We start from the raw sequence: 14392 nt of genomic DNA on the forward strand, positions 1-14392 counted from the left end.
CTTAAGTCGGGCTTCTCCGAAATCTTTCAGACGCATTCCACCTCTATCTAATGCGATTCAAACAGTCTAGCAAAACTAGTTTCAAAAAAATCATGAAATAATATTAATTGATCGGTTCACGCTAATTAAATAACATTTATTGAAAAAAATATTACGAATAAATCGATCTAACATTCTCCTACGATAGTTACAACATTTTTATTTCTTTATGTCACGACTACCGATATTTATTGCTGGTTAAAGTATGAATTTTTCCGACGATCGGGTACGAGGAGTTTCGGATTTCAAAGATGCGTTATTGCGCGAGAATTTATAGATTAGTCACAACGTGCGAGACGGTGACCAACGTTAATCTTTCACGCTGTCGTTATCTTCACATGCGTCACACGTCGATTATTGCACGCTTCTCTAATGCGACGAGGTACATTGCGAGTGCGATGAAGTAACGTCGCAAATGGACCTTCCGTTAGAAAGATGTTACTTAGCCCGAGCCCGCAGTAGATGCAGCGAGCCTTAAGAAACTTGGTCACGTCACGTTAAAATTAAAAAAAAAAAAAATAATTTAATACAGCTGGTTAACTTCTTAAAGCGTATCACACCATTATAAACTTGATTTTAAAACCGTGGCACAAAAAACGGTAAAGCTAAAATCTTAAAATCTCAATCCCATGCAATTCCCAGCGCTGCCCGTGTTTCTAAAATTCATTCTCCAAGTTAGATTAGTCGCTTTTTTTACGCCTATGTTTTATCGAAAGGGGATTTTCACGTGCCACGGCCCTCGCGAACGAAGGTACTTTCGAGACTTTCAGGCGCGCATAATAAGACAAGCTCTGCGAAACGGTACCTGCCGCGGCGGCAACCTTTGTGTTCGAGTCCCGGTAAGTCCCATTGATAATGGCGAGTTCCATTAGCTGCCTCTTCTTCAGCTCATCCTCGCCGTCAGCCTGCTAACAATCGACATTACCGTCAGAACCCACCACCGGAGGTGCAGCGATAATTATCCGGAGATACATGGGGGAGCGCGGCATTGTACAGATCTTTTCCATTTACATATGAAAGCGCTGGTTGTACAGTTATCGTCGCGGGGCCCGCTCACTTCGGAAGTGGCATTCCACCGTTTCGAGTTTTTCCGTGCTTGGCAGCACAGCCACGGCACGCGGTGTCGAAACAAACGTTGTCGCGACTTTCTTGTGTTTCCTCTTCAACGTTAATAAAATCTAAGGCCTACTTGGACCAGCCTCGAATTAATTTGATAGACATTAGATTCGGTGGAAGTCTTATTAAAGAGCCTCGCACGTAGTTCCTCTTTCGTTGAACGTAAAAAAAAGTTAATCGTCAAATTAATCCGAGCCTGGTCCAAGTTCGCCTGAGGCTGTTCCTTCCCCGCGCACACCTCGCTTCATCGGGCCTGATTCGAAATCACGGGAAATACAAGCGGGGGAAAAAAAAAGAAAGAAAACACGTGGGAAAGTCTCCGGCTTGGATATCTCCTCTCGTATTTAACGCGCGCGCGGAGGGAGCTATTACGTCTAAGTAGGGAAGGGTGTACAGTTGGAACTTTCTCACCACGGGCACGAGCAGCTTCTTGACTTCCTCGACTGCGCGAGCGAGCTTCAGCGTGGCACGATTCTCGGTGTCTTCGACTGTGAGCAGCACGTGCAGTTCGTCCGTCAGGTGTTCCCAATTCGGCTTGCCCCGATTTTGTTCCTCCTGGTCAAGCAATACGTCACGCAATTGATTATATGCACGCACACGGTCGTCGCACACGTACACACAAACAGGACACGTACACGTGCACATTCGCGACGCTACAGTCGCACAATTACGTAAAGTTACTATTCATACTGTTCTAAAAATATATTAAATAATAATGTACAGTAATACGTAAATTATATAAAATATAAATAATATAAAGATATACGATAAAAGATATAAAAAAATATATTCTATAAAATCTATGTAAAATATTTTCTGTATCCGACAACTCTTTAATTGACGGATTATTAAATGTACCAAAGGGGAAGAATCTATCTCGCGAGCTACCATGAAATAAATAAAATAGACCGACGAATAAATCGGCGTTGGGAAAAATAATAGATGCACATATAAAATTCACATCGAGCTGAGTTTCGTTTCTACATATGTATACTTACGAGAAAGCATTTCGCTCGCGTGCCACTTGCAGCTTGAAAAATAATACGACGCTTGGTTTAGTACTCTACATGAACCACTCACGGTTAATTCCAAACTCATTTATCAGGGTCTCTGATTCGCTCCTTCGATTACACAGCAAGCATTTCTTTTTATTTAGTCCATTAACTCTCAGTTATTGATTAAAAAAATGTATTAACATTACTACATTAATATCTTCTTTTTTTTTTTTATTATTTCTTTTTTTATTTTATTAAGAAATGAAACGAAGCGCGGTTAAAAAGAGCAAGTCTGTGATTAGCAAAATCAGCCGTTATTGTAACAGCTGCCGCAGTTATTAATTTTAGACTCCTCGTTAACGAGCGCAAGTCACGTGTCTTCCCGCGATACTTAACGCATCGACAAAAATTTCGAGAGCGGCTGGAGAGCCTGAAGTCCCGCCTCAAAGAGACTCCGCGAGCAACTAGGCAAAGAGCCTTTTTAATTAGTTTTACGACACTTGGACGACTCTTACCTTCTTCTTGTCCCTCATCGATCCTTTACCGCGGACCATAATTTTGCATCCGGTCTCCTGCTCCAGTTGCTTCGCTGTCATGCCTCGTGGACCCAGAATCCTTCCGACGAAATTGAACTGCAATCACACAAAACAGCCGACTGAATAATCTTCCCCCATTTAATTGAAATTTACTTCTCAAAATTACAAGGGCTGCCTAAATTTATCTGTTTTAAAATTATTATTTAACAACTTGTATAAAAGTATTTACATTCGCAGACACCTCGTAATTGTACTTGAAATTAAGAATTGTAAGAGATATCACTTTTTTTTTTCCTTTTTTATACCCGCGAAATGCCGACGAGCTAAATTTGGCTCGCACGATCGCGTGAAGAAAAAAAAAGAAAAAAAAAAGAAAAGAAAAAAAAGACCTGTTCCGCGAGATATCCAGTTTCATTGTTGGATCCCGGTAAATAAAGGCGGATAAGTTTAGACGGTGAATCATTCGCGCTTCTTCGCCGCTGGCCCATTTCTTTTTCCCTCAAAAACGATCTCGAAAGATTTAATATATGCGATCGAGGCGTGACTGAATGTTGAAGTGCAGCGAGATGAAATAAATCCCGGGCGCTGCTAGCACGAAAGGCCACAGTTTCTCCCGGAGGAGTACGATATCTCGCGTACAATAATCGCAAATAAACACGTGCGACAAATAGCGATCTCGACAATTTATGCTAATTTCGCGCGATCGCTTATACTGCGAGAGATAAGATGACGAGTGCCGGCGTATCGCGGGAGCCTCTTCTTTGATGGCGATAATAAAAAAAAAAAAAAAAAACTACACGGCGATAACGCGTGCGGCGTTATCAGAAACAATCAATCGACGATAAATCGACGATAATCACATAATCCGAGCGGACAAAGCGAGACCGCACGTCGCGCGATAATGAACTAATCAGTCGATCAGAATTCACCGGGAGAAAAATGTAGTCACCTCTGAAGCCAGCCATAATTATATTTCTAACGATAAATATGATTGTGACTCAATTACATATCTAATCAACTAGTATTTCGAATTAATTATGTAATTAATGTAATTAATTTATTTTCAAGTAACTTAATCATATTCACCGTTAAAAGTATAATCATGAAAATCATAACTGGCTGCAGAAGTAACTATGTTCTTCCTCCTGGTGCTCGCGAGAGATCGTGATGAGCCAACAATCGCCGATATCTGACCACCGATCGTCCTCGCGTCGACGTAATTTTTCTCTCGTTTATTATTACCGCGTCCGGCGGCAATTCGTCTTTTAAACAAACCGAGCCTCTCGACGCGACTCGAGCGCGAAAGACAAAACCCGAGGAAAAATAAAAGGAGGAAAAAGCATCGAGAGATTTAAAGGGTTAATAAGCCTATGACCCGGCTATTACGTCTCAATGAGAGTCGGCCGCGCAGAAGTGCGCAAGCGAGACGAGGAAACGGAGCGTGGAGAAGCGAAGGGAACCCCGTCTCTCTTTGCGGCGAGCCCTATTTCGGGCGTTACAGAAATAACGTTCAGCGTTCGATGTTCGGTGCACGCGCGCCCGATCTCATGCTCCGCGAAGATCGGCGGGCGATACTTCTCGCATACCCGCGACGAAAATCAGCCTCCGTCGACGCGACAGAGAGGCGGCGAGATCTTTCAACGGGGACTTTCAATCGGGCGAATAAACATAAGTAAGTTCGTTCAACGGGCGTGGAATAAAAGTCGCTTTCCGGTTAAAAAAAAAAAAGAAAAAAGAAAAAAAGAAAAGAAAAAATAATAATAATTACCGAGCAACGCAATTTTCGATTTTTTAATTTTTTCATAAACAAGGGAATACTCTTGCAGAGGAATCTTGCAATTTGCGCGAATAAAAGTAATGAATCTTTCCCGAGGAACGGTTAATTATTTCACTCCGGCCACTCGTCGCAAAATAACAGATATTTAGTTTTAACGACGTCACGATTATCGTTCATTATCTGAAGCATTGTACACCGAGAGGCAGATATGGCATTACTCGCGGCGACGGCAGTTAGCGTATGATACCATCGTGACGTGGGTCGATCCTCACGCGAAACCCATAGTTAATATTTCGCGAAGCGCCAGCCGCTAAGAACCACCGAGAACTAAAGGAGAAAACAGTTCCACTGCTTCTTCCACCGTCCTCTCGATCACCGATCACACCTGAGCTGGGCTCGAAATATTAACTATTCGTTAATTTTCGTACGAGAATCAACGCACGTTACGATAGTGTCATACGCTAGTCGTCGCCGCGGCAAATGCCATATCTATCTCTCAGTGTACACATCAGCTAATTAATATAAACTCTCCCACAAAAGAAGTGCTGATTAAACGAGTGACAATAATTGACGCGCTTTCGCATCTCGGAGAGAATTTCTTGACCGTGTCGTCAGAAAGATATACGGCAATTTTAATTATTCGTGCAAGTCAAATTTACTTACGTCTGGGTGTTCCTTAACAGGCACATAGACCTTCTCCGTGAGCGTCGTGATGTCGCCCTCGGGTTCCGGCAAGATGAGCGGCTCCTTTTTCACTCCGCTGATTTGAAAGAGGCTCGCCCGCACCTTCGCGATCTCTGCAACATAAAAATAAAATTGTCCCTTAATAAAATTAAATCGGTAATAAAAATACTTATTTACTATACAGTTGTTACAAGAAATTAAAAAAAAAAAATGTATATATATATTATAAAATTAAAGTTAAAGCCAAAAGTAATTATAATTTTCTTTTTCTTGGTGCGCTTTTTCTTCGCGCGAACGAACCGCGATTTCCTTTCGTTACCGGCAGAATCGATTCGGTCTCTCCGATACTTTCGACGAGGAGATTTCTCGAGACGCGCGGACGAATTCTTAACGTTAATTATGCCGAATGAGCCAATCTGCGAAGAATGTAGGGTGACCGTTATATTAACGAGGAAAACGAAACGAAGCGCGAGCGGAATGGAACCGCGCGTATGTAATATCCTTTATTCGATAATACGTCACGCGATTAGTCTTTACACGCGGGGTCTCCTCGTATGGGCGATAATGCTTAAGCGTGGTGCTGCATACCTATGCTCGCACGCATACTCGCACTCGCTCGACTTATTCGTGCGTTAAATGTATATGTGTTAATAACGGCGTTGCGAATCTAACAGCTGGGGCGTGGCTCTCCTCTTAAATAATAGAAAAGAACGAAATTTTTCCACATCTCGTCTCGATTTCTCGCACCGAAGAAAGAATTATTTTAACAGAGATAAAAAGAAAAAAAAAATAGAAAAAAATATAATTTAAATTTAATTAATAATAATAATTTTGATTATCAAGTTTTCATTACGTTAGTGCCGAGAAAAATGTTTCCTTTAAATTGTACTTAATTCAAAGTAATTGATAAGCTCAATCAAAATCAATTTTACCGGGCGCAACGTAAAAGTCGCGCTTTTAATTCGATGTAAGAGCGTTCGGCCACCGAGAGATAACTTGGTTTACTCTGCGGTTTCGGTAGGCACGCACCGATCATCACGTTGCATCGCCACAAAGGTTCATGGGGCCCCGCCGTGCAACCCGGTCGCGCTCTTACAACGCATGTACATCCGCCGTAACCGTAAAGGTCAACGTTCCGCGTGTGCCCCACTTTCTCGCATGCCTGACCTCTTCGGCTCTCGGTCGTCCTCCCGGTAACGCCGATGGTCCCCGTGACAACGACCGATCCTCAACACGGTGACCGCAAACCCGGCCGCGCTTTTCACGCGAACCCCGTCCGCAAAATCGCGGACGCAGTCTCATCGGCGAGATTCGTCTCGCCTCGAAGACGAGGGCCTCCCGATAATTTGCGAGAGCGACCCACGTCTCGCACTTGTCTCGCGAGAATCCCGTTCGGCCCCGATAATTCGGGCGCCGATAAAGTCGTGACGCTAACCCGAAGTCGGCCCCTCGTTTTTGCCAAATGGAATTTTCAAGATTCATAATCGCTGCCCGGGATTCTTTTTCAAATTATTTTTTTATTAACGGGAACTTTTGCGGAAAGTTTTTTTTTTTTTCTTTAATTAGAACAATGGGGACCATATTTAGAGACGTGATAAATTAATCCGAAAACGCAGGCTTCGATCTGACATTTTATTTCTTTCATTTTAAATAATAATGTCTGTCTTCTAATTTTTTTTTTTTTTAACTACGCGCTTATTTTTAATTAAAGTAGTTTTCTCGGAGCGGTTAAAAAACCGCTCAATTAAATTAAATAAGTACGGCTTACGGCGCACATAAAATAGATACCGCGCGAAACAAACGCGTTCCTCCGCGGAAACTTCGCGCGAGGAAACTCGCGGGGTAATATAATTACGAATGTGTTTCTATCGTTAAACGTGTCCTTACGGTCGCAAATGAATCGATCGGTGGCTGCGCAGTTAATCGCTCATAGCAGCTAATGACTGCGTGCCGGGCTCGCTTCCTCTAATGATCTTAAGGAGCCGATTATTAGTCTCTCAATGAGCGCGCTGTTTTTATTCAACGAGGAACTGCAGGTGGATCGTCGCGGGTGGGAGGCTCTGTGATTAAGAAATCTTTTACAGCTCGCGGAATCTCACGGCGCGGCTGCCCGGAGGGCCTAGTCCGCGGCAAAAGGAATTTTATCGCCGGGAAAAATCTCGGGAGCGAATTGATTGCGGCTCTGCGCGCGGACAACAAATCGCCGCTTTGTCGGCGCGATTTCTCGGCCACGGGGCCCCGCGCCGCTACTCGTCACACTTATTCCGAACGGAAAACGTCACGATCTCTTAACGCGTACACACGCGCGGCCGAGTCCCCCCCGGAGTCATCTCAGCCCGCGATTTTCTCGAGGAAGTCGCGAAGAGGGAGAATGCGTCACGGCGGCTCGCGGTATGCCTCTCCTCTTCTCTTTTTCCCTCTCAGAAATTTCGCGCGAGAGGGAAACGCAGATACGTGAATTACAGCGGATAGATGGACGCAGATAGAAAAACACAGTCGCGCGAGGAAGGGAGAGAGGAGAACGGGGAAGATAGGAGAACGAGAGGGGAAATAAAGGAGGGCATCATAGCCACTTTTAGCACGACGCAGCTTACCAGCCCATCTGCGTGACATCAGCTGACCGTCACTCTTGGCTCTCTCTCTCTCTTTTTCTCTTTATTACTCTATCTACCTATCTCTTTTTTTCTTTCTCTATTTCTCTGTCTATCCATCTGTCTCTCCCTCTTTTGCACCAGTTCCCAACTCCTCGAATCTTACGTGCTACCCGAAATATGACGTGCGTGTGGAACACACGAATGACTGAAAAAGCAGACACGACGGAGAGGAAGAGAGGAAGAGAAAAGGACGGCGATAGCCTCTGTATATATCTTTGTTCAATGTCAGCGCAGCACATTTACGTCGCAGGAAGCGAGTAGCAATAAGGGGAGTCTTTCCGCGGAGGCAAAAAAATAAAAATAAAAAAAAGAAGAAAAAAAAAGAAAAAAAAATCCCTTCAAATGATGTCTTGATATCGCGTGATGCGTGCGTGCACGTGGGTGCACGTCGGGGCGCGGGTATCATTGCGCGTCGCAGCAAAAGAGACGCCGTGAGATCACCGATGTCGTAATCGGGTGAGACACCGCGATTCGCGACCGCGTATCACTCACGAGCGAAGCGATCGTTCCCCGAAGTCGCCGACTTCGATGCCGATTCCCTCGCGTGAATCACGACGGCGATTGTTTCTCGATTCATCGTCCCGGCTGGGCTTTTGCAAATTAATCCGGGCGGGAATCGGTCCCCGCTTACGGAAAAGCGTCTCTCTTCTTCGCGAGAATAACTCGAGCCTCGCGTTTCTCGACGGCCACTTGGACTCCGCCGTCTAGTCGGCGACAAAAGGCGACCCGATAAAACGGCCGTTAACTGGATCTCCTCGCGCGAGCGCAAGAAGAAATGCCGTTACGATGAGAATGCGAACTGCCGGGTGTATCGCCGATGCGTTACGTGATCTCCATTTTTAGCACGAGTACCGGCGAACTCCGGCTTTCCGGCGCGGCCTCAAGTGGCGAAAAGCGCGCTCGCGCTATGCATAAATGCAAATAGAGCCGCCGCGCGATTAAACTATCGTTACCTCGAATAATTGCACGTCGTTACGCGATTACGTCTGCCAACGTCCCGTAATGAAATAATAAACGAGGACATGCACGCGCCGGTTTGCAGTACCTACGGCGATTAATTGCGCGAGAGAGAAAGAGAGCGCGATGGGTGGGAAGGAAAGGAGGGACGATGCTGCGCCGGAGCGACTACATCAGCTATCAGCGCGACTTCGGAGATAAATTCGCCTCGATATCACCGCCGACCGTCGCGACGATGAAGATTACAAGCGGCGCGGAGAGCTCGTAACTGGCTCCGTCCATCTCCAACCGCTCCGCGCCCTTAGGCAATTCCCAAGCTTATTTTCGCGCGCTGAGGCAAGCGCGCCTATTTATACGTGCTCCAGAAATTTTGCGACAAATGCAAAATCCGCCGCGGATAAACGGACTCGCGGGGAGTCCGTGAATCGAGGACGCGAAAGGCGGAGGATCCGCGGGTAGGCGAGTCCAGCGCAACACGCGACGCGTTGGACTGTTGTGGAAGTCTTAGCTGCCCCGAGGCACGTTACACGGAAAACTGAGGACGCGAGAGAAGCGGCCGATTAAGGCCCTGGGACACAAGTGGCGACAACGAACGTTTCCATCGTGTAATATAAAATTTTCAACGCTCATCCGAGCCTCGAGAATTAAGCACCGTCGAAATTTCGGACCCTCGAGCTTTACCGCTCGAGTACTTTTGTGTGCCACGCCGAGTGCAACATCCAACCGCGTCTAGGAAAGGCCGGCCTGGCTTGGCTCTCTCGTTCGTTATCGCAATGCTATCGCGTCTCGGTTTCCTGATTCCGACGCATTAAAAAAAAAAAAAAAAAAAACGCCCAGTTATCTCCACCGTGGTATTTAATGTTTATCGCGCACCGTGCGAAAACTCGATCGGCTTATCCCCCCAGCGTGAGAGATCCCGTTAACTTCGGGCTGCCGCCCCGGAGATTTCAATCGGCCCGATCGCAGCCCGGTCCTTTTTGCAACCCGAGCAACTTTACTCCGAGACGGCGCGCACACGTGTTTTAATTCGGCTGCTTCCGTCCGGGAAGAACGGATTATCGCACAATCTCACGTTTCTTTTTTTTTTTTCTCTCTCCTTCCCCTCTTTTTATTTTTCTTTCCGTCGAAAACTGAGGAGGCATGTATCGTTAATGACGGGAAGTCATAATACCGGTTATACGATAACCCGCTTTGCCGTTCCGAGTAAAAAACCTCAAGTCCAAATCGCGATTTCGTACGATTATAAATATCGTAACGCGCGTGTAATTCGAGGCAAAAGTTACTCGGAAAATAATTCGGAACGTTGAATTTTTACTCGACTATCTATTTTACCTAACGTTCTTTCTTTTTCTGTCTAGGCTTAAACGCGAAAATGTAACGAGATAAACGACGGACGCGATAACTGAAACAACAAACGCGTAACAAACTCTCCGATTAAACGCCCGTGCACTTCTGTGAATCTTAAGCAGCGAAGAGCGCCTCGGAAAGGTTAACGAGGCGAAAGGAAGATGCAAGTGCGCGAAATGACAGTTATAAAGAACGGAGGGAAAGCGAAGCGGCGAAGGGAGAGGCGGAGGAAAGTGCACGAAGCACGCGAGAAGATCGCGACGGATAGCATTCAACGATGTCGCAATGACGAAATAGAAGCTGTAATCAGAAGAGCGTATTTCAAATACGAGCTCGCGAATTCGAGGATATCTTATTTCATCGTTAATTAACCCCGGCCGAAAGGCACGTTGTCGAGCCTTACTTTCTTCGTCGTAACATAAATCATTTACTTAATCGTTTCGATCGTTAATTAAACCCAATCGAATCCAGCCGGCCTTCGTCTCGTCTTTTCCACAGCGTAAGAAGAAGAAGAAACGTTTTTCCCCCGAGAACACCCCGCGCGTCCAATAAAGAAATTACATCGTCACGAAATTCCAGGCGACGGAATCGTTAAACTGGGACACGCCGGAGGGGGGCCGGTTTTCGATTAATTCAGCACACTAAACGGAGCGGGGGGGAAACGCGAGTCGCGCGGGAAAGATCAATTATACGTGTCCGCTTATAGGCCATCGGGGAAACTATTTCCGTGCGGCGATTCAAATTCGCGGCGTCCGCCCGAAATCGCGGGCTAAATAAACACGGGCCGGTGCCTGTGTTTTTGCACTTGGCCCAGTCCGCCTTACCGTAACGCGAGAATGCAACGGAGAACGCCGCGGCAACAGCTGCGCCCGTTCGCGCGCGCGCGCGCCGCGGACCAGAGCCGCGAGGAGGCACGAGCGCGAATCTCGTCCGGCAAAACGGCCGGGTCCCCGATCCGGTTCGGTCATCGGCCCCGCCAGCCAGGCCCTTAAGGGCCCCGAGTTAAAGACCGCGCCGCATAGGACGCGTTCCCTCCCTCTTCTCCCCCCGTTCCTCGAAAGCCGCGGTGGGTAAGAGAAGAAGAGAGCGAGAAGCAGAGAGGAGCATCTCGGAGTTTCAGTTTTACCGCGTCTGGAAACGCTCGGCTTCGAGAGACTCGCGAGCGGAGAAGCAAATTTCCGTTCTTCCGTAACGTTATATGATTGTATGTATGTATGTACGCATGCGATTGGAGATTTTTTTTTTTTTTTTCTTTTCCCTTTTTCTTTTTGTAAATAAAGACTTTGAAGAGAAGGAGGATGATGTTTGAAATCGAGCGGTAAATCTTCGAAACGGCCGAGATGCGACGGGCGCTCTTAGCCGCGTTTCCCACTTCCACCCGGGTCAATCATGCCCGCCGCTCCAAAAATGGAACTGTGGGGGATTAAATGGGTTAAGAGAGTCGCGTGCGTGTGCGTGTGAGCGCGAGGAGCCCGCGCCGCGACAATCGGCGACGGCGGAGGCGGAGGTGAAGCGTAGGCATTTCCTTATTTAGAAGCGGAGAAACGCCGTTGCGGCCGCGAACCCGCGAGGGAGGGCCGCCTTTCTTCGGAAGGAGGAGAGAAGAAGAAGAAGAAGAAGAAGCCACTCACGAAAAGAGAGCCGACGCCGAAAAAAGACCCGGGCCGTTTCGTTCTCAATGACTGCTGGAGTCACCGTATCTCCTTCCCGCTGAGAAACCCGCCGGAGATTCCGGTCCCCGGACCGCCAAGCGCCTCCGATTTCGACTGCCGACCCTCGACTCCTCGCTCGGTCCCTTCGCTACCGAATTTTACTTCTTCACGACCCGCAGTATGAAGAAAAAATAAACTAATAATAATTACGATCAACAATATAAATAAGATATTAATTAAATTTTGCCAAATCCTGTCATCTCGTAACGAAGGTCCCAAAATTATTTCCAATTTCTACAAACTCCTAAGAATTTCTTCGGCGCGATGAAACATCGTCGCGACAACCGAAATAGACGGCTGCGATTTCACAGCGAAATTCGATTACTTTCGCGAGGGACTATGTTTCTCGAGAGGAGAGAAGCTCTTCCTCTCCGTGTAAGCTTATCCCAGTTGGTGGTCGGTAGTAAACAGTGAGCGCGGCACCGCGCTTCTATAGGCACGCCTCCACATTTCAGAAATAATCGCGGCTTCCGTTCGACGGGATTTCGCGGGTGCCTGGCGACGCGGCCGGATTACGGGTGTACGCGGGGCGCGTTTGGCACGGAAGCGGAGCCTATATTCGCTCGATGGATCCGAAACGCGTTATTTCGGTTGCGGCGCGCAAATATTGGGTTGCCGACCGCGATTCTTCCGGATGAGAGGATCACGCGACTGTGACTCTGGCTCACTTTTGCGCCCGCCAAACCCGATAGCAACGTCGAGCCGCCCGCGCTGACGGACGAAACGCAAGCTGCAGAAATTCAGCGAAGCAAGCTCCGCTCCGCCTCCTCCTCCTCCTCCTCCCCCGCGATCCGTTAGTAAAAATCTAACCGGCGTATGCTCTCGATCTCGGAGTCTAAAAGCACACGCCGACCGTAATCACGAATTTTATAACAGCCGCGAGCGGCGTCTGTGCCGAAACGGAAAGCAAACCCCTTCCGTAAATAGTCCCGTAACAAATGAAATGTTTTACCGAGCGAGTTCCTGGGACCGTCGATTCGCGACATCGGGCGAAACGCAATTGGCGTGCCTTCTCGTTGCGCTCTTTAACGAGACTTAACGGTTCAAAGGGAGAGCGAGGGAAAGAGAGAACGAGAGGACGGACCGATATCGTCGCCGAGTAGGATAGCGATGCCCCAAGAAGGTGCGCGTTGCGAAAGTTCCTCGACAGAATGCCTTTTTTTTTTCTTCTTCTTCTTCTCTCTCTTTTCTTTTTCCCTACCCCGCCGTTTTTTTTTTTTTCTGTACCGTCATAGAAGGTTGTGTTTTTCAGACGCTGCGATTGCTCGTGAGAGCGAAATCGCTTCGCTCATACCTACGCCCTGAACACGGTCCATCGGCCAACGGTGTCGCGCGCTCACGATCTAGAAAATCGCCTCGTAACTTGACGCACGTCCTTCTCTTTCCAGTCACGTAACTTGGAAACGCGTAGCGTATATTCCCTATCTCGTCATTGAGACGCGGGACAAACTCCTTTTTTATACCCCGGCTATTTCGAACGGCTTCGCGAGTTTTTACGCGCGATTTGAAACACCCAAACGACCTTTCACTGCGCGATTTAGTAATGATATTACACATATTAAATGTATGTTTTTTTTTTTTTTTTTTAATATAGCGTATATTTTATAACCGGAACTTATCAATTTTTGTAACGATACTTTGCTACGAAATGTCAAAATAATTAAAAAAAAAAATTAACTTTTTGCGTAATTAATGCAATATTATTTTCGTGCACAAAGAAGCGAAGTCGCTGTCTTTCGCGTTGCGAGATTAGGAAAAAAAAAAAAAAAAAGAAAAGAAGAAGAAAAAAGTGCCGTGAAGGAGACACGGCACTCATTGAACGTTATAACAGTCCTGCTTCATTCTCTCGACCCACCTATTCGATACGACCACGCGGTTTTCTTATGCAACAAACCGTAGGCGACGGACCCGGATACGTTCGCGCCTCTGGCGCACGAAATATGCCGCGCAACGATAATTAGACTGGAGTCCGGTCTCACGGTTGTGATGCGTAAGGGCCGCGGCGCACGAAAGTGCTCAAGCTGTAAACCGAGAACGTAAGAAAAACGACCAATTAGCGCCGTGGGACGAAAGCGATAAACCATAAGGCCCGTAATTTCGAACTGTACGAAATTTTCGACGCATGCTCGCGTCTCGAGACGCTTGCTCAAGTTCCCTCGAATTACTCGCTCGCTTTTCCTAAGTCTTCGGGTTTCATTGCTTAAATGCTGTTTTTTTTTCCTTTTTTTTTCTTTCGCCACGATCCTATTTCACCTGCGTTTCTCGCGCCGCGGCGGGAAGTCGAGGCAACGACGCATTGTCGATTCAGCGTACGTTTTAACGTCGCGACTCCAGACCTTCGCGCGAAAAAGGAAATCTCGTTAGGTGCGGCACGCAGATCTGCCGATCTGCGACGCACGTCCAATGTAACCTTTGCCTCGATCCCTCCGTGGACGATACGTAAATTCATTCTCATTGCTGTCACGAGTGCTGCGCGGCCACGTCGATCCGCATCGCGGCCGATATCTCGGGACTTTACGATCGCCCGGAGTCGTTCTCGCTGGACATTCATTAACTCGATCGCGGGCTCGGGAGC

The 14392-nt window shown here is 47.1% G+C and overlaps 1 protein-coding gene across 3 annotated transcripts in view; it reads right to left on the minus strand.

Annotated features, from left to right (window-relative positions):
* Window positions 1-14392, minus strand: part of How (protein held out wings) — a 37233-nt gene that overhangs the window by 14358 nt on the left and 8483 nt on the right. The window contains exons 2-5 of one of the 3 annotated variants that reach the window (XM_070671117.1): window positions 5127-5260; window positions 2666-2782; window positions 1567-1710; window positions 845-947 (exon numbers count right to left, since the gene is read on the minus strand). In XM_070671117.1, coding sequence (XP_070527218.1) covers window positions 845-947; window positions 1567-1710; window positions 2666-2782; window positions 5127-5260 — 498 coding nt within the window. The remainder of the gene's footprint in view (window positions 1-844; window positions 948-1566; window positions 1711-2665; window positions 2783-5126; window positions 5261-14392) is intronic. The other 2 variants (XM_070671119.1, XM_070671118.1) reach the window with 2 other exon arrangements.

The sequence above is a fragment of the Cardiocondyla obscurior genome, linkage group LG22 (assembly GCF_019399895.1).
Source record: "Cardiocondyla obscurior isolate alpha-2009 linkage group LG22, Cobs3.1, whole genome shotgun sequence".
Lineage (NCBI taxonomy): Eukaryota > Metazoa > Arthropoda > Insecta > Hymenoptera > Formicidae > Cardiocondyla > Cardiocondyla obscurior.